The following is a 26,411-nucleotide window of genomic DNA, read 5'->3' on the forward strand; positions in this document are numbered from 1 at the left end:
ACTATATTACCGAAGAGGTATTTAAAACTTTTTTTTTTTTTTAAATCAATTGGTAGATACAAATAAAGTAGTTAAAATTCAGATTCGTCACACATAGGCTTATGGAACTCAATAATCTAGCCCCTTTCCAATAATTCTAACACGAGCTTAACAAATAGAATAAGAATCTTCTGCAAAATTATGCCTTACTACATTGGACAATAGTTTAATCTTATGCATTATTAATGAAAATTGGGCTGAGGCAAGAAGCCAACATATACACCTTGCAGGTGACTAAAACCTGCTAATTATATTTTGGAAAAACAAGGAACTCAGATGCTGGTTTATACCAAAGAAAGACACAAAATGCTGGAGTAATTCAGCAGGTCAGACAGCATCCCTGCAGAACGTGGATAGGTGACATTTTCGTTCGTAACCCTTCTTCAGACACAGTGTCATTTTATTTTGGAATTCTTTGACTCTATTACTCTATAAGACTTAGGCATCCCTGAGATAAATTGTGTTGGCATAAGCATCGAACGCAGCAAATTATATCATGGTTTTCGCAGCAAGAGATTTAAATAAAGGAGCTAAGATGTATTGCTGCAGCTATACATGGTTCTGATGCCACTGCACCGGATGCATTGTGTGGTTTTGATCGCTTTACTCAGAGAAGATGTATGCCATAGAGCACTCACCAATCTGATTCCTGGGATGGAGGGCCTACTATACTAGGATAAATTAGATTGACTAGGTTTTGTATTCACTTGGGTTAAGAATGAGAAGGAATCAAGTACACAGGACAAGATGTTAAGAAGTCCCTTGATATAATTGGAACTTTGAAGATAGTGAACATCAGCCATGATCATATTGAATGGCGGTGCAGGCTCGAAGGGCCGAATGACCTACCCCTGCACCTATTTTCTATGTTTCTATATGGAATTTGCTACCAGAGATCACAGATGTCAAATCAATTAATATTCTTTTAAAAGATGGATTATATGCCTGCCTGCTAAAGACATGGGTAGCGACCTGGAATACCATATTCGTATCAATGAGAAACTAGGGATACAGGTGCTATTACATGCAGACAAGGATAAGACAGTGCGGGAGCAGCTCAGCTCGTCAAGCAGCTTCATAACACAGATAAGCAACCTTTCAGATCGAGACCCTTCTTCAGACTGAAGAAGGGTCTCGACCTGAAACGTCACCCATTCGTTTTCTCCAGAGATGCTGCCTGTCCCGCTGAGTTACTCTGGCATTTTCTGTTTACCTTTGATTTAAACCAGCATATATAGTTCTTTCCTACAACCTCAGGATTAGGGATAATTTGTTTTCACTCTGGTGCTGAGTGAAAGATGTCAGAATGCCTTTTTTTCTTAAATGTGTGGTACCATTATATAAAAGCTACCATATAGTCTTCGCCCACTTCTATCACCTTGTCTTTTTTAAAAAAAACGCACAAGAATACACCTTTTAGCTTTTTCTTCATATTGACCATTATTTGTGTGTCATATTGTAGGATGTTCTATTGCCAGATGGCAACATAAGCTGTTTGTGCTAGGAAGATAGGAACTCCTTATTTCAAGGATCAGTTTCATAGGGTTTTAAAAGTAGACACCTGGCAAACAAATTAGTTATGGTTCTCACCTGGCAAAGCAGGCTGAAAGGAGCAAATGGTCTAATCATGGTTTTACTTAGATATTTGCATGGTCCATTTCTGGAATGCACATTGCCTCCAGCAGATTTTGAGAGACTACTGAATAGCAGGAGACAAGTAAAAAAGACTTTACCCTCATTCACATACACGTTCACACATAAGAGCTCTATCATCCCATAGTTGCTACCAGCAATAAATATAGCACCACCCATTTATATCCTTCTTGGTGTCTGCAGTTCAATTGCATGCTGCAAAAACCAGAGCAGTCTTCAGCAGCGCTCAAAATAAAAAGCCTATTAAGTCAAATACATACCTGTGGAGATATTGTAGGCCAGACACCTTCCCCGGGTCAAGCTCTAGAGATCGCTCCCGCTGCTTCTGTGTCTGAATGAAGCACAAGAAAATAGCCAGCAATGCTATAATCATGCATACTGCACCATCTTCTATCTGCCAATAAACTCAATTGGTCTAAACCTTATAAATGTGAAAGAAAATTTGCACCTTATCTTTGTTTTTTAAAAACGCACAAGAATACACCTTTTAGCTTTTTCTTCTCATTGACCATTATTGCATCATATTGTAGGATGTTCTATTGCCAGATACATAAGAACTTTATTTTGCCAAATGCCTAAACAAAATGCAATTTTTGGGACAGAAATCCCTTCAATATCTCTTCCTCATCAATTCCTTCATGGTCTTAACCCTAGCCATCCTTCATCTCTGCCTGACTTTAATCTCATTCAATACTAGCACTCACTCACTTGCCATACTAAAAATATCAACTCAAAACATATGTAAGTGAATAGGAAGATCAATTTGCTCTTTCCTACATGGTACTCAATACTCCTTGTTTCCCTGCATTACATTTCCAAGCGGTTCACAATGTCAACACGCGTTTGACATTAAAATGGAAATCACAGCCCAACCAGCTAATTACTAATGTCAGTATTCTAACCACGCATGATTAGCATTAAACATGTTATTTAATGACCAAACTCAAAGTACAGTATTTTAGACACTGCACCTTGAAGAATATCAGTTTTGTAGAGGTGTTCGGAGATAACATAACTGAGTCCCTTCAGTACAGATGACAGGGATATCAATTCAAGGTGAAAAAAAGATCTTATACAATAGAGAAATTAAGGCAGAGACAACAAGAAACTGTAGCTGTTGAAACCTTGAGCGAAATATGTGCTGGAGAAATCAGACTGAAGAAGGGTCCAACTCGAACGTCGCCATTCCTTCCACAGAAGCTGCCTGATGTGCTGAGTTCCTCCAGCACTGTTTTTTTCATAGATAGAGAAATTATTTCCCTTAGTGGGAAACTGACAACTAAGGGACATAATATTAAATTATTCAGGAGTAAAATCTAAAAATGTTATAAAGAGAAATGGAGTAAAGGCAGAAAGATGGAACTGACCCAATTAGTAGTAAAATGCGTCAATGCTCACAGCTACACAAGTGCATATCAGTAAATGATCATCTGCAGCTTTTATTACATTTCTCCAAAAGCCTTTCGCTCAATCTTACCGGATCAATCCTCAGCTCCTCACGAACTGCCTGAATGGCATCACGGCACTCACTCAACAAGCTCTCGTACAGTCGCTCCTTGGCCTCATCTGTTGTCGTCTGTAACAGAAACCATTTGAGAATAAGACAACTGCAGCTATTTCTAGATAATTCTAGATAGAAGATAGACATAAAATGCTGGAGTAAATCAGCGGAACAGGTAGCATCTCTGGATAGAAGGAATGGGTGACATTTCAGTTCAAGACCCTTCTTCAGACAGAGTCAGGGGAGAGGGACACAGTTAAGGAAGTGCAAGGTGTGAGAATGAGACAAAGCAGATGCAGTTCAGGGAAATTGTATAATAGATCAGTGTTAGCTAGTAGAAGGCAACATCGAAGCATTCAGAGATAGGTTTTAATCAAGGGGACAGTCAGAATGGTCGGAGAACTCGGAAGGCGGAGCGATGGAGGGGGAAATCAAGGGTTACTTGAAGTTATAGAAGTCAATATGCATACTGCTATGGTGCAAGCGTCCTAAGAGAAATACGAGGTGCTGTTCCCCCAATTTGCACTGGGCCTAACTCTGACAGTGGAGGAGGCCCAGGATAGAAAGGTCAGTATGGGAATGGGGGAGGAATTAAAGTGTTTAGCAACCGGGAGCAAAGGTACATAGGTTGGGGGCTTAGGGGCCTGCTGAGAGAAGTGTGGATGGGCAGATTATATGGGCGAGTGAGAAGGCGGTGTGTGATGGTAAATAAGTGTGTATGGGAATTTGAGGTATGGGGATGGCAGAACAGCAAGTTACCTAAAATTACAGATTTTATGTTCATGCCCTCAGGATGTAGACTACTGAGGTGCTACTCCTTTAGTTTGTGGTTGGCCTTACCCTGGCAGCGGGGGAGGCCGAGGACAGACAGATAAGTGTGGAGATAGGGAGGGGAATAGAAATGGCTGGGAAATAGGATCACTATTTATTTGCACTAGGCAATGGGGAGACAATACACAGTTACTTGTCAATACGGTTGCCTAGTCTGCATTTGGTCTCATCAACATCGAGGAGGCTACATGGAGAACATCTAATGCAATGGACAAGGTTAGAGGAGGTGCATGCCAATACCTGCCTAACCTGGAAGAGCCGTTTGGGTCCCTGCATGGAGGCAAGGGAAGATATGTAGAGATCTGTGTTGCATCTCCTGCCTTTGTATCATTCTTTGTATCCTTCCCAATGCAAAGTATGATACAAGATACAGAGCATCCATAACTGCTTTCCAAAGGCCCTAGGTCGATTTTGCGTATCATTTGGAACTATTTGACGAATGCTGTAGACTTGGACTTGACCTAGGAATGGAGCTCGCTGTTTAAAGTTTCTGGTTGGAGAACATACGTATCATCTTTGTTGATACACAGTCCTCTACACACTTGACGAACTCTGTGACTGCAGTAAAATATTCATCTAGATTTGCTGCAGTGTCATTGAATATGGAGCAGTCCACTGATCCAAAGCAATTCTAAAGTCATAGTCATACAATATGATACTTTCCACTGCAACCACAGGAGATATTTGTCTGGATGATGGTGTGGATGATGGTGTGGTAAATTGGATTAGTAAGTATGCAGATGATACTAAGATAGGTGGGGTTGCGGGTAATGAAGTAGAGTTTCAAAGTCTACAGAGATTTATGCCAGTTGGAAGAGTGGGCTGAAAGATGGCAGATAGAGTTTAATGCTGATAAGTGTGAGGTGCTACATCTTGGCAGGACAAATCAAAATAGGACGTACATGGTAAATGGTAGGGAATTGAAGAATGCAGGTGAACAGAGGGATCTGGGAATAACTGTGCACAGTTCCCTGAAAGTGGAATCTCATGTAGATAGGGTGGTAAAGAAAGCTTTTGGTGTGCTGGCCTTTATAAATCAGAGCATTGAGTATAGAAGTTGGGATGTAATGTTAAAATTGTACAAGGCATTGGTGAGGCCAATTCTGAGTATGGTGTACAATCTTGGTCGCCTAATTATAGGAAGGATGGCAATAAAATAGAGAGAGTACAGAGGAGATTTACTAGAATGTTGCCTGGGTTTCAGCAACTAAGTTACAGAAAAAGGTTGAACAAGTTAGGGCTTTATTCTTTGGAGCGCAGAAGGTTAAGGAGGGACTTGATAGAGGTTTTTAAAATGATGAGAGGGATAGACAGAGTTGACGTGGAAAAGCTTTTCCCACTGAGAGTAGGGAAGATTCAAACAAGGGGACATGACTTGAGAATTAAGGGACTGAAGTTTAGGGGTAACATGAGGGGGAACTTCTTTACTCAGAGAGTGGTGGCTGTGTGGAATGAGCTTCCAGTGAAGGTGGTGGAGGCAGGTTCGTTTTTATCATTTAAAAATAAATTGGATAGTTATATGGACGGGAAGGGAATGGAAGATTATGGTCTGAGCGCAGGTATATGGGACTAGGGGAGAATATGTGTTCGGCACGGACTAGAAGGGTCGAGATGGCCTGTTCCCGTGCTGTAATTGTTATATGGTTATATGGTTATATGTAACACCTGTCCCTATACCTCCTCCCTTGCATCCATCCAGGGACCCCAGCATTTTTTCCAGGTCGGTGAAATGCGTTCACACGCACCTTCTCCAACCTCATCTACTGAATCTGGAGTTGCTGACGTGGTTTCCTTTACAAGACCAAGCGTACACTCAGCGACTGTTCACTGAACACGTGCTCAGTCCGTAGAGCTTCCATTTGCTAACCATTTTAACTCACCTTGCCATTCCCATTCTGACCTTTCTGTCCAGGGCTGCCTCCATTGCCAGTGTGAGGCCATACACAAACTGGAGGAACATCACCTCAAATTCTGCTACAATCTAACAATATTGAATTTTCCATTTTAGGTAACTAACCACAACTCTTTGCCATGCTCCCTCCCTTCCCCATGTGCACCCATTTCTCCACTCCTCCTCCACCTATATTCCATGCAGATACTCTGCGAACTAGCCTGCAATTGATCGTTCTGATGTAGCTACAATAGGACCACTGAATGCTGTAGCTGAGGTCGGGGAGGTGGTCATGAATCTTTGTTTTAAACATGAGGAACTGCAGATGCCAGTTTACAAAAAAATGACACAAGGTGCTAGAGTAATTTCAATGTTGACCATTGAATTCTCCAAACCCAAGAACCCCACAAAAAAACACCCCCCACCCAGTTTCTTCACTGTGCCCCACCTCAACCAAATTTTCCCCTTCCACCTACATTCCTTCCTCCAGCTTCACATTTTGTACCTCTTCTAACCTTATCTAGCACCTTTTGTCTTCTCATCCACCTATCAAAACCCCTCTCACCTCTATCTCACCAGGCTTTGTCCTGTTCCCCCTCATTTTCAACTTTCTCCCACCACAAATTAGTCAGAAGAAGGGTCCCGATCTGAAACATCACCCACCAATGTTCTCCAGAGATGCTGCCTGACCCATTGAGATAAGTGAAGGCTTTGCTTTTTTTGTAATTAGGTTCTGCAGTTTCTTGTTTACCTATGCTTCAGTTGTGGTTTTTGTACACCAATATAAATTTAACATAAAATAATCTACAATTATTGATTAATACTTTGAGGGGGGTGTGTGGGTGAAGGAGGATGGAAATATGACACACACAGGTGTGGTTGGGTAAACATTCCTTGCAGAATGAGTCTAAGAGGAGCTAACACCCTTTTAGCCAGTACAACAGGCTGCACAACATTCATATACAAAGTTGGCATGTCTGGTTGGGGTTGGGCACCTAGTTTAGCAGGTTTGTAAGCAATTATGCACAATATTACATTAATGTTGGGTTTGTGAAAATGCAGTCATGGGCAACTATGCTAACAAATGCTAATGGTAAATGTTGTATGCACCATAGTTCTTGCTCGTGATCTCCAGACTAAAGTGATGGGGAAAATTTTGTGTTCGTGTAATAACTTCTAGATAGCCTAATGTGGTTTAGGATCAGTTAAGTATTTTTCATGTCATTTTGCCAATGCATTTTGGTAAATAGCCATTTTATGTGTAGGGAGTTCACACCTATGAGAAATTTGATTGGAACGGCATTGGCACTTTGAATAATTATACTCCTAGAACATGTAGTCATACGCTGTGGAAACAGGCCCTTCAGCCCAACTTGCCCACACCAACCAACATGTCCCATATACACTAGCCCCACTGGCCTATGTTTGGCTCATATACCACAAAACCTATCCGATCCATGTATCTGTCTAATTGCGTCTTAAACGTTGCAATCTGCTAAACCTGCTTGTTACATTCTAGCTAACATGTCAATGAACATTCTCAAAGAACTCCAATAATTTACCTAAAATTGCATCATATTATTATTAGGGTTTCCTTATTATTTGATTCCAGGATTTTTATTATAGATTTTGTGCAACTTGGCTGAAGATTCCCAGTTCCCCACTATATAACCATATAACAATTACAGCACGGAAACAGGCCATCTCGACCCTTCTAGTCCGTGCCGAACACATAATCTCCCCTAGTCCCATACACCTGCGCTCAGACCATAACCCTCCATTCCCTTCCCGTCCATATAACTATCCAATTTATTTTTAAATGATAAAAACGAACCTGCCTCCACCACCTTCACTGGAAGCTCATTCCACACAGCTACCACTCTCTGAATAAAGAAGTCCCCCCTCATGTTACCCCTAAACTTCAGTCCCTTAATTCTCAAGTCATGTCCCCTTGTTTGAATCTTCCCTACTCTCAGTGGGAAAAGCTTTTCCACGTCAACTCTATTTGTAGATTTCTATCAAGGCTGCCTTCATATCCCTCGCAACTGAAGAAACATTGGTATCTTATTTGATAAAAGTAAAGGTTAATGTCAGGTAGCGTGGCCTTCTTCAACAGAAATTGACTTGCCAGAAATTTTCGCCATACATTGTTGCTACAGCACACGTCACAGACTGTTACTTTCAAAGTGCTATTGCTTTAAAACTGCAATGGACTGCCCTTTCTACTCCTTCAACTTTACACAAATCAAATGCATAGCCATGGGCACGTGCATGTTCTCCAGCTACGCCTGCCTCTTCGTTGCCTACGTGCCCCCCCCCCCCACTTTTTAAAAAGGGAGGGAGAGAGTAAACGGGGAATTACAGACGAGTTAGTCTAACGTCAGTAGTGGGGAAACTGCTAGAATCAGTTATTAAAGATAGGATAGCAGCACATTTGGAAAGTGGTGAAATCACTGGACAAAGTCAGCATGGATGTATGAAAGGAAAATCATGTCTGACGAATCTTATAGAAATTTTCGAGGATGTAACTAGTAAAGTGGATAAGGGAGAACCAGTGGATGTGTTATATCTGGACTTCCAGAAGGCTTTCGATAAGGTCCCACATAAGAGATTAGTATACAAACTTAAAGCACACGGTATTGGGGGTTCAGTATTGATGTGGATAGAGAACTGGCTGGCAGACAGGAAGCAAAGAGTAGGAGTAAACGGGTCCTTTTCACAATGGCAGGCAGTGACTGGTGGTGTACCGCAAGGCTCAGTGCTGGGACCCCAGCTATTTACGATATATATTAATGATTTGGACGAGGGAATTGAATGCAACATCTCCAAGTATGCGGATGACACGAAGCTGGGGGGCAGTGTTAGCTGTGAGGAGGATGCTAGGAGGCTGCAAGGTGACGGATAGGCTGGGTGAGGGGGCAAATGCATGGCAGATGCAGTATAATGTGGATAAATGTGAGGTTATCCACTTTGGTGGCAAAAACAGGAAAGTAGATTATTATCTGAATGGTGGCCGATTAGGAAAGGGGGAGATGCAACGAGACATGGGTGTCATGGTACACCAGTCATTAAAAGTAGGCATGCAGGTGCAGCAGGCAGTGAAGAAGGCGAATGGTATGTTAGCATTCATAGCAAAAGGATTTGAGTATAGGAACAGGGAGGTTCTACTGCAGTTGTACAGGGTCTTGGTGAGACCACACCTGGAGTATTGCGTACAGTTTTGGTCTCCTAATCTGAGGAAAGACATTCTTGCCATAGAGGGAGTACAAAGAAGGTTCACCAGACTGATTCCTGGGATGTCAGGACTTTCATATGAAGAAAGACTGGATAGACTCGGTTTGTACTCACTAGAATTTAGAAGATTGAGGGGGGATCTTATAGAAACTTACAAAATTCTTAAGGGGTTGGACAGGCTAGATGCAGGAAGATTGTTCCCGATGTTGGGGAAGTCCAGAACAAGGGGTCACAGTCTAAGGATAAGGGGGAAATCTTTTAGGACCGAGATGAGGAAAACATTTTTCACACAGAGAGTGGTGAATCTCTGGAATTCTCTGAAGGTAGTTGGGGCCAGTTCGTTGGCTATATTTAAGAGGGAGTTAGATGTGGCCCTTGTGGCTAAAGGGATCAGGGGGTATGGAGAGAAGGCAGGTACAGGATACTGAGTTGGAGGATCAGCCATGATCATATTGAATGGCGGTGCAGGCTCGAAGGACCGAATGGCCTACTCCTGCACCTAATTTCTATGTTTCTATGTACGGCATCTGTTCCATGCCTATTCTGGACCCACTCTCCACCTCTTTTCCTCTTAATGGATTGCAAATGTACTGCTTCCGGGTTCCACGCAGAACTCGTTAAATTTCATCAACTACCCCTCTTAAATTCACGCATGATTTCCTACAATTGCCTCTGTTTTCTTGATTTCTCTGGCTCAATCTCAACAGACTAACTAGCTAATGGGGCTGCATAGTGGTGCAGCAGCAATTGCTGCCTTATTGCACCAAAGAACACGATTTGATCCCGACTACGAGTGCTATCTGTACAGGGTTTGTACATTCACCCTGTGACCGTGTGGGTTTTCTCTGGGTACTCTGGTTTCCTCCCAGATCTAAAAAATGTGCAGTTTTGTAGGTTAATTGGCCTCGGTAAATTGGCCCGAGTGTGAGGATAGAACCAGTGTATGGGTGGGTGATCGCTGATCTGTGTGGGGCGCCATTGTGTCACCCTTCACATCTGGCACATTATTCTTTGTATCTGCCAGGCCAATGCCTGTAACTGCAAGGGTTTTCTCTGGGTGCTCCAAAGAATTCAGTCCCAAAGCTGTGCGGGTTTGTAGGTTAATTTTCCTGTGTAAATTTCCCCAGTGTGTAGAGAGTGGATGCAAAAGAGGGATAGCATAGAACTACTGTGAACGGGTGATGGATGGTCATTGTAGGCTCGGTGGTGGAGAGAGAGAGGGGGGGGGAGAGGGGGGGGGGAGGAGAGGGGGGGGGGGAGGGGGGAGGGGGGGGAGGAGGGAGGGAGGGAGGGGGGGGGGGGGAGAGGGGGGGGGGGGGGGGGGGGGAGGGGGGGGGGGGGAGGAGGGGGGGGGAGAGAGGGGGGGGAGAGGGGGGGGGGGGCGGAGAGGGGGGGGGGGGGGGGGGGAGGGGGGGGGGGAGGGGGGGGACACTTTTAAGAATCCAGACAACTTACAATAAAGTTTAGCGGGCATTTAAATTACCAGTCGGTTTTCCTTGGTTCTGAAAACTCCAATGAGCCAATTAAAATGCCCGGTTAGCAAAGGAGATTGCCTACGGCTGCCCTTGACTGCTTGTAACTACATAGCGACCCCACTCCACTACGAGTTCAAAAGAACCATGCCGACCAATTTTTACTCGCGGAAATTTTTCAACATACTGAAAAATCTTCCTCGACGAAACTGAAGCCGCGAGTATGCGGGAACTTCCCTTGAGCATGCTGAGAGTTTGAGTCGAGGGCAAACTCTTCTAAACTCGCAGATTAGGTCGCCGCAGTGGGACATCCCCTTAGCTTGCTAAAAGTCACTGCAAGATTACTGTACCCCAATAAATACAGCAGTGTGTACGCTATTCAATTCAGAGTAAATATTCAGATTGGCATTTTCTAGCAGTGAGTTACAATTGCTACTTGGAGATGTTACATAAACACACCACACCCTTGACTGCAATGAGTCACTAGAACTTTATTAAGAAAGGAAATGTCCTGAGTATTTTATTTATAAATTAGGACACAAATTACTGGAGTAACTCAGCATCCCTGGAGAACATGGATAGGTGACATTTCGTGTCAGGACCCGCTCTTCAATCTGTAGTTCCTTGTTACTATTTAATGGATGAATGATTATTTGGAAAGGAGGAATGTTGCTGGTTATTGTGACAAGTACCAATTACGGATGAAGTATCCCAATGTTGCAAAACATTACTGGTTACTTATGACCTGGGCACAAATATTTATTTACAATTATATGTACTTCTGTGATATTACTACTGCAGCCAATGCTGAGAACTGTGTGGCTAGGTTTGCAAAATAAATATCTTCATTCAATAAGTCCCCTGTACAATTCCCAGGTTACTCCAAGTGCTTTACAGACAAAGTAGACAGAGCCGATTGCTGTGATCAACTCTGGCTCTTTCTGCACTAGATTATTTATTTTTGCAGGAGTGCGAGGTTTGAGGGGTGATGATTAGTGTCCCAACGCCAGCACTTTTAGCACCTTACCCAGGTCCAACCTACCTGCATCTTAGCAAAAATGTTGCTTACAGTTAGATTCAGAGCATGATTAATTGGTGTAGCAAAACGGGTAGTACAAACAAATTCAGCTTTGCAATTTTTGTTATAGTAATGAGTTAAGAACCTTTGATGAATTACTGTTTGTCATCTACATTAATGATTTGGATAAGAACATACAGGGCAAGATTAGCAATTTGCTGATGATACAAAAGTGGGTAGTTTTACAGATAGTGAAGATGGTTGTGAAAAATTGAAGTAGGATCTTGATTCACCCAAAGAGTTGTGAATCTGTGGAATTCTCTGCCACAGAGGCCAATTCACTGGATGTTTTCAAGAGAGATTTAGCTTTTAGGGCTAAAGGAATCAAGGGCTATGGGGAAAAAGCAGGAATAGGGTACTGATTTTAAATGATCAGCCATGATCATACTTAATGGCGGTTGCTGGCTCAAAGGGCCGAATGGCCTACAGCTGCACCTATTTTCTATTTGTCTATGATCGATTGGCCAGATGGGTTGAGGAATGGTTGATGGTATTTAATACAGAGAAATGCAAGGTGTTGCAATTTGGGACGTCTAACAAGGGGAGGACCTACAGAGTGAATGGTAGGCCTCTGGGGAGTGTTGTAGAGCAGAGAGATCTAGGAGTGCAGGTGCATGGTTCCTTGAAGGTCGAGTCACAGGTAGATAAGGTGGTCAAAAATTGGCTTCATGATGAGCCTAGAAGTTGGGAGGTCATGTTGCAGTTGTATAAGATGTGGGTGAGACTGCATTTAGAGTATTATGTTCAGTTCTGGGCACCATGTTATAGGAAATATATTGTCAAGCTTGAAAGGGTTCAGAGAAGATTCATGAGGATGTTGCCAGGACTAGAGGGTGTGAGCTATCGGGAGAGGTTAAGTAGGCTGGGTCTCTATTCCTTGGAACACAAGAGGATGAGGGGTGATCTTATAGAGATGTATAAAATCATGAGAGGAATAGATTGGGTAGGTGCACAGAGTGGGGTAATCTAGCACCCAAGAACATAGGTTTAAGATGAAGGGGAAACGATTTAATGGGAATCTCAGGGGTAACCTTTCCACACAAAGGGTGGCGGGTGTATGGAACGAGCTGCCACAGGAGGTCGTTGAAGCAGATACTACTATTGCAACGTTTAAGAAACATTTGGACAGGTACATGGATAGGACAAGTTTGTAGGGATACGGGCCAATCGCAGGCAGGTGGGACTAGTGTAGCTGGGACATGTTGGCCGGTGTGGGCAAGTTGGGCCGAAGGGCCCGTTTCCAAGCGGTATCAGTCTAATTCATTCTAAGAGATCAGCGTCTCTTCTTCCTGAGAAGACTGAAGAAGGTCCATCTGTCTCCTCAGATCCTGGTGAACTTCTACCGCTGCACCATCGAGAGCATCCTTACCAACTGCATCACAGTATGGTATGGCAACTGCTCTGTCTCCGACCGGAAGGCATTGCAGAGGGTGGTGAAAATTGCCCAACACATCACCGGTTCCACGCTCCCCTCCATTGAGTCTGTCCAAAGCAAGCGCTGTCTGCGGAGGGCGCTCAGCATCGCCAAGGACTGCTCTCACCCCAACCATGGACTGTTTACCCTCCTACCATCCGGGAGGCGCTACAGGTCTCTCCGTTGCCGAACCAGCAGGTCGAGGAACAGCTTCTTTCCGGCCGCTGTCAATCTACTAAACAACGTACCTCGGTGACTGCCAATCACCCCCCCCCCCCACGGACACTTATTATTTATTTTTTTAATTCAAAATCGTTTGCTATGTCGCTCTTCAAAGGAGATGCTAAATGCATTTCGTTGTCTCTGTACTGTACACTGACAATGACAATTAAAATTGAATCTTGAATCTGAATCTAATTGATGCCGTGTTTAGATAACAAATTTCATATCCACAAAGATGCTTCACAGTCAATTATATTTGAAGTATGTTAACTGACAGAATGTAGATTGGTCATACAGTCATATAGTGTGGAAATAGGCCCAGGTGAGGGGGAATGAGAGAACATTGAACCTTACGAATCATGCACTAAAAGTCAACAAACCATTCAACAAAACTGCATAACTTCATATTAAAAGAGAATGACAGAAAAATAAACTGGGATGCCAAGTTTTATCTTCCGGTCTCAAGAGATCAATCTAGGCCAGAGATTCAAGTGTTTGCACAGGTTTCTTTCCACTTTGTTATATTCGTTCTTAACTTTGGTTATTTAAGATTAATGAGCACAAATACTTCTTTACCAATGCTTCAATTGCTCTCACTTGGAGTGCACTTGATCAAACAAAACAGCAAGCTATGATTCATTACCTGCAGGGGCAAGAGTGACTTTGTAAAATGCAAGAAGCCTACTATGGAAAAAAAAATTCATTTCAACACCAATAATTCTGTCCTTATCAAGTCCTATGGCACTGAAGTAGACATATTCCATGGGTCAGGCAACATTCTCACATCTACACCTTCTGGGCTACATGACATGCATTAACTATTTTCAAGTTAACCCTGAAACTACCTTACAATTGGTTTTGGCAAGATAGCATGGCCCACATTTTGCCTCAAATGAAATGACCAAATGATCAAAAGGTGCATACTGCCACCTATTGGTGGCAATGGCCTCACTACCACAAATGTGCAGCAACCCAAGCACATCAATCACCTACCCAAAATTGCATTGCAAATGCTTCATTGTGTTATGTGAAACATTACCTTCAATTCACTTTCTGCGTGCTGTCCAACTGCTTAGCATATTTTTTCAGATTTCCAGCATCTGTAGCTTTTAAATTTTGCTTTATTGTATGGACTTCAGCACATATCTGTCCTTGAATGGTGATCGTGAAAGAAAGCTGTGTGTGTGTGTGTGTGTGTGTGTGTGTGTGTGTGTGTGTGTGTGTGTGTGTGTGAAGATGTAAAAACAGGTCTAAAAGCTTTAGATATCTAAAAAGGAAAAGATTAGTGAAGACAAATGTAAGTCCCTTCCTATCAGAGACAGGCAAATTTATAATGAGGAACAAAGAAACGGCAGAATTAGTTAAAATGGTACACAAAAAAGCTGGAGAAACTCAGCGGGTGCAGCAGCATCTATGGAGCGAAGGAAATAGGCAACGTTTCGGTATTTTGGTACTTTGGTTTTGGCTTCACTAAGGAAGACACAAACAATCTCCCAGAAATACTAGGGGACCGAGGATCTAGTGGGAGGGAGGAACTGAAGGTAATCCACATTAATCAGGATTTTGGGTTAGGTAAACTGTTGGGACTGAAGGCAGATAAATCCTCAGGGCCTGATTGTCTACATCCCAGTTCTCAAGGAGGTGGCTGTAGAAATCATGGATGTATTGATGATCATCTTCCAATGTTCTCTCTGACTCTGGATCAGTTCCTGTGGACTGGAGGGTAGTCAATGTAACTGCACTTTTTAAGAAAAGAGGGAGAGAGAAGAAAGGGGAATTATAGACCAGTTGGCCTCAGTGGTGGGGAAGTTGCTCGAGTCCACTGTTAAAGATGTTATAGCAGCACATTTGGAAAGCAGTGACAGGATTGGTTAAAGTCAGCATGGATTTATGAAGGGGAAATCATGTTTTCCTAATCTTCTGAAACTTTTAGAGGATGTAACAAGGAGAATGGATAAGAGAGAAATGTGTGGTTCTGGACTTTCAAAAAGCCTTTGATTAGGTCCCACACAAGAGATTAGTGTGCAAAATTAGAGCACATGGTATTGGGGGGTGGGCACTGACAGGGATAAGGAACTGGTTGACAGACATGAAGCAAAGAATAGGGATTAACTGGTCCTTTTCAGAATGGCTGGCAGTGACTAGTGAGGTGCTTTTTCCGGTGGGCGGCGCGACTCACGTCGCAGCGGCCTCTACAGTCCGTCTGTCTTTTTGTTATTTTTTGTCCCGTTTTAATGTAGTTTTTATTTTTTTGATGGGGTATGTGTGTGTGTGTGTGTGTGTGTGTGTGTGTGTGTGTGTGTGTGTGTGTGGGGGGCGGGGAAACTTTTAAAATTTTTCCCCTGCACAGAGAACCCGACCTTTCCCTGTCGGGTCTCCGTTGTCGTTGGGGCTGCACATTGGAGCGGCCTCCAGCAGGAACGTCCTGGGGCTCCAGTCGCGGAGCTGCGGAGCTACTCACCATCACGGAGCTGGCCGAGTCCGGAGCGGGAGGAGCGTTGGTGGCGCGCTGCTGCGACCCGACCCTCGGAGATTCGGAGGCTTACCGCAGGTCTGGTGGACAGTGACACCGGGAGCCCGCGGGTCCCTGCTGGGAGACCGCTTTTCTGGGCTTCCGCAACGGCGACTTTTCCCGCCCGAGTAGCGGGGTCGAGGATGACCTGGAGCGGGGCCTTACATCATCGCCCGGCGTGGCTTCAACGGCTGCGGGACTTTGCCAGCGCCCGCCCGGGGCTCCAACAACAAGACCCGGAGCACGGCCTTGCATCACCCGGCACGGCGTTAATGGCCGCGGTACAATTGTTATCGCCCGCCGGGGGCTCTGACTGACTCTGACATCGGGGGGAGAGGGAAGTGCAGGGGAGAGATACGTTTTTTTTGCCTTCCATCACAGCGAGGTGGAGATGCGCTGTGATGGATGTCTGTGTAAATTGTGTTGCGTCTTGGGTCTTTTTTTCTTGTATGTATGACTGCAGAAGCAACATTTCACTTGAGCCTCTATGAGGTTCAAGTGACAAATAAATTGTATTGTATTGTATTGTACAAGGCTCGGTGCTGAGACCCGTTATTTACAATATATATTAACGATTTAAGCGAGGGAATTAAATGTGTAATTTCCAAGTTTGGGGATGACACTAAACTGGGTGACAGCATGAGCTGCGATGAGGATGTCAGGAGGCTGCAGGGTAACTTGGATAGGTTGTGTGAGTGGGCAGATGCAGTATAATGTGGATAAATGTGAGGTTATCCATTTTTGTGGCAAGAACAGGAAGTCAGATTAGGAAGGCAGATTCATCCGAATAGTGTTTAAGAAGGAACTGCAGATGCTGGAGAATCGAAGGTACACAAAAAAGCTGGAGAAACTCAGCGGGTGCAGCAGCATCTATGGGGCAAAGGAAATAGGCAACGTTTCGGGTCTGAAGAAGGGTTTCGGCCCAAAACGTTGCCTATTTCCTTTGCTCCATAGATGCTGCTGCACCCGCTGAGTTTCTCCAGCTTTTTTGTGTACCTTTAATCCGAATAGTGTCAGATTATGAAAAGGGGAGGTATTACGAGACCTGGGTGTGCTTGTACATCAGTCACTGAAAGTAAGCATGCAGGTACAGCAGGAAGTGAAAAAAACGAATGGCATGTTGGCCTTCACTGTGAGAGGATTTGAGCAAGGATGTACAGGGCCCTGGTGAGACGGCACCTGGAGTATTGTGTGCAATTTTGGTCTCCTAATTTGAGGAAGGACATTATTGCTATTGAGGGCGTGCAGCGTAGGTTCACCAGGTTAATTCACAGGATGGCGGGAGTGACATATGATGAAAGAATGGGTCACCTGGGCTTGTATTCACTGGAATTTAGAAGGATGAGAGGGGATCTTATAGAAACATAAAATTCTTAAAGGATTGCACAGGCTAGATACAGAAAAAAAATCCCGATTTTGGGACTGTCCAGAACCAGGGGTCTCAGTTTAAGAATAAGGACTGAGGTGGGGAAAGAATTCTTTGCCCAGATAGTTGTGAATCTGTGGAATTCTCTGGATGCCAATTCACTGGATGTTTTCAAGAGAGTTAGATTTAGCTCTTAGTGCTAAAGGAATTAAGGGATATGAGGAAAAAGCAGGAACAGGTCACATTATATATGATCAACCATGATCATATTGAATGGCGGTGCTGGCTCGAAGAGCTGAATGGCCTACTCCTGCACCTATTTTTCTATGTTTCTAATGTGGGCTTCAATACCAAGATTGCATCTACTATCCATGTCTAAAGGTGTCAGGACCCCTCTGATCCTCCAATCTTGATAGTACTCCGTTAAATAGGGTGTTGGCCCAGGAAGACAGAAATGTAATGTACCTGTTATCTTAACTCCTTCCTCCATTATCTCCAGTGCTCCACTCTGCCTTCCATCACTTCATTTCTTCCTATAGACTTTAGAAATCCAAACTTGGTATTGCCTGGCAACATTATGGCAAAGGTAACAGCTGCTGCAATAACTTACTGATGGAGTAATCTGATTGATGGTTAATGAAAGTACTGAGTGAGACAACAGACAGAAAGAAACAGAAGTTGAAAAAGATGTAGTGCTGTAGAGAGTGCTAAGTAGGCCAGGCACATTCATGGAAAAATAAAATTTACGCCAAGGATATAGATGGGTGAAACAGCAGAACTGGCATATCCGTAACTAAAAAAAAACATGGTGACTCGGGAGGAATGGGACTGCCCCTATGGGGAATAGGATTGCCCCTCGCTTTTCTGTGAGGCTCCCACCTTGATGCACATTCATTTCTCCCACTATCTCCCTGTACTCCAATCACCCTGCCCTATCTGCCAATCAAAGCCTGCATGCACCTATCACTTGGAGTCAAAGTCATACAGCACGGAAACAGGTCCATCAACCAATTTGCGGAAGATGACGAAAATAACTTTACCTGCCTGCCATCGGCCCATATCTCTCCACTTTTTTCTGTCCATGTACCCATCCAAATGTTTTTTAAATGTTGGTATAATACCAGCCTCAACTACCGCCTCTGGCAGCTTGTTGTAAATACCCACCACCCTTTGCACAAAAAACCTATTAACTTTGTCCCCTCTCATCTTAAAACTATGTCCTCTGGTTCTTGATGCCTCTAATCTGGGTTCAGCCTATCTATCCCTCATGATCTTATATACTTCTATAAGATTACCCCTCAGCTTCCTGCGCTCTAAGGAATAAAGTTATAGCCTGCCCAAACTTTCCCTATATCTCAACCCTCAAATCATGGCAACGTCTTGATACATTTTCTCTGCACTCTTTCAATCTTAACACTCATCCAATGACCAAAAACGGAACAAAACTCTTCAAATACAGCCTCATTAACATCTTGTAAAACTGTAACATAACATTCATCCTTCTATACTCAATATCCTAACTGATGATGGCCAATCCATCAAAAGCCTTTTTGATCATCCTATCTACTTGCGACATCAATTTCAAGGAAAAATGTACCTGCATTCCTAGATACCTCTGGTCTACAACACACCCCTGGGCTTTAACATTCACTGTGAAGGTCCTGCCCTGGTTTGACTTCCCAAAATGCAACACCTTGCACATCTGCATTAAAGTGCATAAACCATTCTTCAGCCCACTTGCACAACTAGAACATACAGTGCCCTCCATAATGTTTTCAGACAAAGACCCATCATTTATGTATTTGCCTCTGTACTCCACAATTTGAGATTTGTAATAGAAAAAAAAAATCATGTGGTTAAAGTACACATGGTCAGATTTTAATAAAGGTCATTTTTAAACATTTTGGTTTCACAATGTAGAAATTACAGCAGTGTTTATACATAGCCCCCCATTTCAAGGCACCATAATGTTTGGGACACAGCAATGTAATGTAAATGAAAGTAATCATGTTTAGTATTTTGTTGCATATCCGTTGCATGCAATGACTGCTTGAAGTCTGCGGTGCATGGACATCACCGGTTGCTGGGTGTCTTCTCTGGTGATGCTCTGCCAGGCCTGTATTCAGAGCTGCTAAGTTTCGACAGAGCATTTCAGTATTCTAGTACCTGAAAATCAGTATTTTGCTTAGGAAATCAGTATGTTTACGCGGTGCCATGCTACTGAAATTGTTATTTTTTTTATGTGCGGTCATACCCATGTAAGAGTACAAGAATGCATAACTTTGCTACCAATTGACATGTCTTCAACGCACCTTACTTGACAGTGCATTCATTGCCATCTCTTTGTATACTGCTGTTTGAACGGCTGCTTCCTGCTTTTAGCACCAGATGACGATGTAGAATCCATTTTGGAAGCATCCCTCTCCCTCCCTCCCTCCCTCCCTCTCTCTCCTCCTCTCTCCCTCCCTCCCTCCCTCTCTCTCTCTCTCCCCCCCTCTCCCTCCCTCTCCTTTTTTTTCTCCCTCCCTCCCTGTCCTTCCCTCTCACTCCCTCCCCACCCCTCCCTCTCTCCCCCTTGAGCCCACCCACCGTTCTGTAAAATCAAGGCAATGTAACTGCAATCCCACTGGTAACCTTTCACCACTAGGCTCATCCAGAATTCTACCACTGCCTGAAAAATAATCAATGGCTCAGAGAGAATTCCAAAGATTTATTGTTAGATGAGAATTTTCCTGAACAGTCTGTGACCCATAGCGCTGTGGCTATAGCGCTATGTGTGCGGTAGCACTATATTTAGAACCCACAGCGCGCAGCCGACAGCGCTTCGTTTAAATTCCCACGCGTTAAACTGACAGCGCTCCGTTTAAACCTGGGACAGGCAGCGACTCTGGACAGAAGGAATGGGTGACGTTTCTGGTTGAGACCCTTCTTCAGACTGAACTGAACTCCGTATTTAACACCACAAAATTGTACATCCGTATTCTAATCGCATTTCCTACAAAATATGGAAAATCCGTAGTACTTGGCAGCTCTGGGTATTGCAGTCATCTTTAGCTTATGCTTGTTTTGGGGGCTGGTTCCCTTCAGTTTTCTCTTCAGCATATAAAAGGCATGCTCAATTTTGTCAGGTGATTGACTTGGCCACTCGAGAATTGACCATTTTATAGCTTTGAAAAACTCCTTTGTTGCTTTGGCAGTAAGTTTGGGGATCATTGTCTTGCTGTAGAATGAACCGCCGGCCAATGTGTTTTGAGGTATGTGAACTTGAGCAGATAAGATGTGTCTATATACTTCAGAATTAATTATGCTACTACCATCAGCAGTTGTATCATCAATGAATATGTGAGCCAGTACCTTCAGCAGCCATACATGCGCAGGCCATAACACCCCCACCACCATGTTTCACAGATGAAGTGATATGCTTTGGATCTTGGGCAGTTCCTTCTCTCCTCCATACTTTGCTCTTGCCATCACTCTGATACAAGTTAATCTTAGTCTCATCCGTTCACAAGACCTTTTTCCAGAACTGAGGTTGCTCTTTTAAGTACTCTTGGCAAACTGTAACCTGGCCATCCTATTTTTGCGGCTATCCAGTGGTTTGCATCTTGCAGTGCATCCTCTGTATTTCTGTTCATGAAGTCTTCTGCAGACAGTGGTCAGTGATAAATCCACACCTGACTCCTGAAGACTGTTTCTGACAGGTGTTTGGGGTTTTTCTTTATTATAGAGAGAGAATTATTCTGCCATCAGCTGTGGAGGTCTTTCTTGGCCTGCCAGTTCCATTGCGATTAGTAAGCTCTTTCTTAATGATGTTCCAAACAGTTGATTTTGGTAAGCCTAGGGTTTGGCTGATGTCTCTAACAATTTTATTCTTGTTTCTAAGAATCATAATGACTTATTTGATTTTCATTGGCACAACCTTTGGTCCTCATGTTGATAAACAGCAATAAAAGTTTTCAAAGTTGATGGAGGACTGGAGGAAAGACTAGGTGCTGAGAGCTCTCTTATACCTGCATTAAGGAGGCATTTAAACATACCTGAGCAACTACAAACAAACACCTGTGTCCCAAACAGTATGATGCCCTGAAATGGGGGGGGGGGGGGGGGGGGGGGGGGGGCTATGTATAAACACTGCTGTAATTTCTACATGGTGAAACCAAAATGTATAAAAATGCCAGTTATTAAAATCTGACAATGTGCACTATAACCACATGTGATTTTTTTCTGTTACAAATCTCAAATTGTGGAGTACAGAGGCAAATAAGTAAATGATGGGTCTTTGTCCCAAATATTATGGAGGGCACTGTTGTACAGCGCAGAATAGAAACGCGTCCTTTAGCCCACAATGCTCGCACTGAATATCAAATTAAACTGATTATGATCCATGTACTTGATCCAAATCCCTATATTCCTTGCACATCAATGTGTCTCTCTAAAACCATCTTAAAAGTCACTATTGTATTGCCTCCACCTTACCCTCGGCAATGCATTCCAGGCCCCCACCACTCCTTGTTTAAAAAACTTGATTCCATCTAAAAACACTTGATTCCTGCTGCCTATACCTGTCCCAAGCCTCCTTTTTCTTGCCAAAGTCTGAATTTCTCTCCTCATCCAAGCTCCTTTACTCCCGCCTGCCTTTCCCTTTACTCTTAACAGGAACTTGCATCATCACACTTTTAAAATCATCCGACTTTCGGGATGTTCCTTTGCCCACAAACAACCTACTGCAATCAACTTCAGCAAGTTTCTGTCTAATACCATCAAAGTTGGCTTTGCCCCAGTTTAGAATTTTAACTTGTGGGCCTGCCCTGTCTTTAACCATAACTATTTTAATGCTTATAGAATAGTTGTCACTGGTCCCAAAAGACTCGTCACAGGCACTTCCAAACTTCTTAAAAGTTGATCACGTATTGCCCCCTCCGTGTAGGACCCTCTACATACCCGAGGAAACATTTTTCTCCAATTCCATCCCATCTAAGCCCTTGGCAATGTGACAGTCCGACTTTATATTTGGAAAGTTATAATGTCCTACTATGACAACCCTATTAAGTGTTGCAGCTGCCTTGGCAGATTATCACATTTTAAATTCCTGTTGGGTATTTGGGGATCTTCAGTACACTCCCAACAATGTGATCATCCGCTTTTTATTTATTGGCTCCATCCATATAGCCTCACTCTACAAAGTAATATGACATGTAATGACATCTCAGACTAATGGCGTGACATTCTCCTTAATCAATAAAGCAACACCCTATCATCTTATCCATACCACTATCACTCCTATAGCACCTACACCATGGAACATTAAGCTACCAGTCCAGTCCCTCTCTTAGTCAGGTTTTCGTAATGGCTACAATATTAGTGGCATATACCTATTCACAACTGGAGTTTATCCGCCTTGCCTATCAGGCCTGTCATAAAAATAAACGCAATTCAATCCATTAGCCCTTTCTCGCTCCTGTCCACTAAACCTTCTTTCGCACCGACTTCCTATCACAGTCCTGCATTGTATCTGGGGGGGGGGGGGGGGAGAAGAAAGCTAGAAAAGTGGGAACGTCATCTGCAAACTTACTATTAAGGCAACCTACATTCTCGTCCAAGTCATTTATACATAACTTCACCACACGCTACACACTTCCAGTCAGAATAACACTCATCCTCTGGAAGGCGCTATAGGTGCATCAAATCCAGGACAAACAGACTCAGGAATAGCTGCTTCCCGAGAATTATATCTACCATAAATTCAAATCCACACATGCACTGACTACACCGCCCAACACGGACTTCCATCTGTATATATGTATATATGTATGTAGCGCCGTAGAATTTGTGCACCTATTCCCCCCCCCCCCCATCTCCCTTCTGTTTTTTTTTTCTGTTTCTTGTTTTTTGTGTAAAATTGTATGTATGCACTGAGTACGAGCAGCTTTCAGTTTCACTGTACATGTATAGTGACAATAAATGGCATATATATATCCACTGTTACCTCTGCTTCCTGTATCCATGTGGGTTTTCTCCTGGTGCGCAGGTTTTCTCCCACACTCCAAAGACAAACAGGTTTGCAGGCTTCTGTAAATTGTCCCTAGCGTGTAGTGGGATAGTGCTAGTGTATGGTGTGATCACTGATCGGCACGGAATCGGTGGGTTGAAGAACCTCTTTCCACGCTGCATCTCCAAAGTCCATCGTGATGATAGGAGAAATGATTTCTCACTACAATTGCACGCCGACTCCTAATCAATCCCTGCCATTCCAAGTGAGCATAAATCTTATCTCTCAGAATCTTTAAGAACTTCCCTGCCACTGATGCATAGCACACCAGTCTGCAGTTTACAAATGTATCCTTTTTTGCTGTTCTCAAACAAGGAACATTAGCAGATCGCCAGCTTGCTTCTCCATAAAGTCATACCTGTGCAATTGCTGCTTCATTGTCTGCTAGTCCAAGAAGGAAGATGCGCACTTTATCGATTTTCACTGGGATGACCCGGCCCCTCCATTTCACTTCGCTCATAGAGGCGGCATGCTTGGCTCTGGTCTGCGTTAGGAGAGTCTGGATGTTGAATAAAAGTCTAAATTAATTTCCAGTTCAGTCAAATAAAAATACCTTTCTTGTACCAACATATCTTACTATATCTTCACTTAGGTTAGAAGCTTGAAATCTACAGTGAATCACTGCAGACTAATGCAGAGCTAAATTTTGATGGCTCAATGGTGGGACTGGAATTGAGTGCAAAGCTTCAATTGTAAACACAAGGTGCCAAATCTGTTGGACTGAACAGGCCAAGAAAAGCAAGCAAAGGTAGAAATTAATCCAATATGCCACGTGTTTCTTTAAATAAATGTTAAGAGCAAATTTATGTTAAAACAACATTTAGCGGGCGCCTAATCGGAATGGTTGACAAATTAACGTGAACTCAATGTTAGGTTAACATAGGTGAGGAAATGGGTGGTAAACTATTCCAAAGGAAGCAAAAGCAGATTCGTAGTGGATGGTACTACTATGAGGGAGGTCTTTATCAAAACAGCACCAGGGGGAGGGAGGGAGGGGGGGGGGGGGGGGGGGGGGGTGTGGGTGTGTGTGTGTGTGTGTGTGTGTGTGTGTGTGTGTGTGTGTGTGTGTGTGTGTGTGTGTGTGTGTGTGTGTGTGTGTGTGTGTGTGTGTGTGTGTGTGTGTGTGTTTCTGCCCGACTTGTGCCTGCCAGCCTTTGATTCGTTGCTACGCCAACGTCAGACCGAGAAACGGCAAGTTTATTTCCATTTCGGTAGAGATTTCACTTTTCATTCCAAGTATCCACTCCTCATTAAATTTTGTCGTGTTTATGTACACATTTTTAATAACATCCTTCTTCCCCCCCATTCACTCATTTTGTCACCTCCTGCTGGCCAGCGACCATAACGGCTGCTGGCGCCCGCATCTCGCCTCAAAGACGCCATTTAAAAACAGAAGAAGAATGGTATCAAATGTGTGAAACACAATGTTCATCCACAAGCTCACTAGTATGGAGAGAATTTTGCTGGAAGGATCTATCTCGCTTTTTTATAACACCCAAAATAAAAAGCAGACAACTTGCTGTCCAACAACTGTTAGAGGCTGATTGGGAGTACGGAGGCAGACCACTCGCATATTTTCTGGAACTGCGTAAAGATAAGGCCATACTGGGAAAATGTTAATGCAGCTGTAAATAATATCTTGGGTTATAAAATCCCAAATACTTGCCCTGTGATGTATCTGGGGCGTATTAAAGATAGTGTAAAAATAGAAGATACATATTTGATTAAAGTTTTGCTTGCAGCAAGTAAGAAGGCCATTACCAGGCGGTGGCTTAATGAAAAAAGTCCAAAACAGGAACAGTGGTTAGAAATTGTGCGAGACATCTTTAATATGGAGAAATTGACATATTCCTTGAGAGTCAAGGAGAATTCATTTGAGAAGATCTGGGAAAAATGGACTGTTTATTTGAGCCATAACACCAATTAGATAAATGCCGAGCTAGATATGGAAAGATTGCGTTATATAGAACTAGATGGTATGTTTGTATGAATGTTGAATTATCTCCAGATAACTAATCAATGTAATGGTTTTTCTTTTTTTAATTTGGTAAGTGAACCACACGGTCTTAATCCAATTTTTTTAATTTATTTACTTCTTCCCCCCCCCATCTACTTATTTTTTATTTTGATTGCTGTTTTTCTTACTTTGTTTTATTTATGGTGATGGTGTTGCACTGTTTTGAAAACCTATATTACTAAAACTCTGTTCTTGACTGGTTTTGGCGATCTGTGCTGCGATTTCCGAGAGAATGCCGCCACCTACGGCCGTCATTTTTGGTCACCTCGCTCAGAGCCCCCCTTCGCCGTATGTGTGCCGAGGATTTTTCCCGTCGATGAAATATGACAGATATATTAATGATTTTACAAAATTCCCCATTCTCTCTGCTACCCCCGCTGGTGGCAGGGACTATAAAACCAGAAAGTGGTGTGCCTCGATCAGTCTCTGCAAGTGGTGTGCCTCAATCAGTCTCTGCAAGTGGTGTGCCCCAATCAGTCTCTACAAGATGGAGGTCTGAGCTTTGAATGACTGAACAAATGTCTACACAGCTGTGAGTAAGTACCCTTAATTTGGTTTGAAAATGAAAATATGGTTGTGGTTAGTTTGAAGGAAAAAAGCACTGCCTGCAAATGGTTGTTTGGGTTGAAGTGACCCCCCCCCTCTCTCTCCTCTCCCCCCCTCTCTTCATTGGATGTCTGAGTTCAAAGGCACTCTCTATCTCTCCCCTCTCCCCCCCCCCTTCTCCTCCCCCCCCCCCCCTCTCTCCCTTCAGTGGATGTGGTGTGCATGGACTTAGTAAGGCATTTGACAAGGTCCCGAATGGTTGACTGATCCAAAGGAGCAAATTAATAATATTAATATAATATCAAAGGGGGTAATTAGCATGAGTGCGGGGGGGGGGGGGATAGTTAGGGTGTGAGACGCTGCATGCCGCCTCCCCCCCCCCACAACCGCACGTTGGGGGAACAGACCCAACGAGTCTGCACTTGGTCTAGTATCTCTTACAAATCAATTAAAATTTAAGTGAAATAAAAAAACAGCCGCACTGGTGATTCCTGAGCCGCTTGAGTTGGAGGACCAGGTCTCCCGTGGGGGCTACGGGTAGGGAACGGCTGCGTTGGGGGAGCCCAACGGGTCTGCACATGGTCTA

At 43.5% G+C, this 26,411-nt stretch overlaps 1 protein-coding gene across 1 annotated transcript in view; it reads right to left on the minus strand.

Annotated features, from left to right (window-relative positions):
* Window positions 1-26,411, minus strand: part of srp68 (signal recognition particle 68) — a 67,291-nt gene that overhangs the window by 26,460 nt on the left and 14,420 nt on the right. Inside the window, exons 8-10 of the mRNA XM_055654142.1 lie at window positions 23,621-23,761; window positions 3,170-3,268; window positions 1,953-2,023 (exon numbers count right to left, since the gene is read on the minus strand). Of these exons, the coding sequence (XP_055510117.1) occupies window positions 1,953-2,023; window positions 3,170-3,268; window positions 23,621-23,761 (311 nt within the window). The remainder of the gene's footprint in view (window positions 1-1,952; window positions 2,024-3,169; window positions 3,269-23,620; window positions 23,762-26,411) is intronic.

Source organism: Leucoraja erinacea, chromosome 23 (assembly GCF_028641065.1).
Source record: "Leucoraja erinacea ecotype New England chromosome 23, Leri_hhj_1, whole genome shotgun sequence".
Lineage (NCBI taxonomy): Eukaryota > Metazoa > Chordata > Chondrichthyes > Rajiformes > Rajidae > Leucoraja > Leucoraja erinaceus.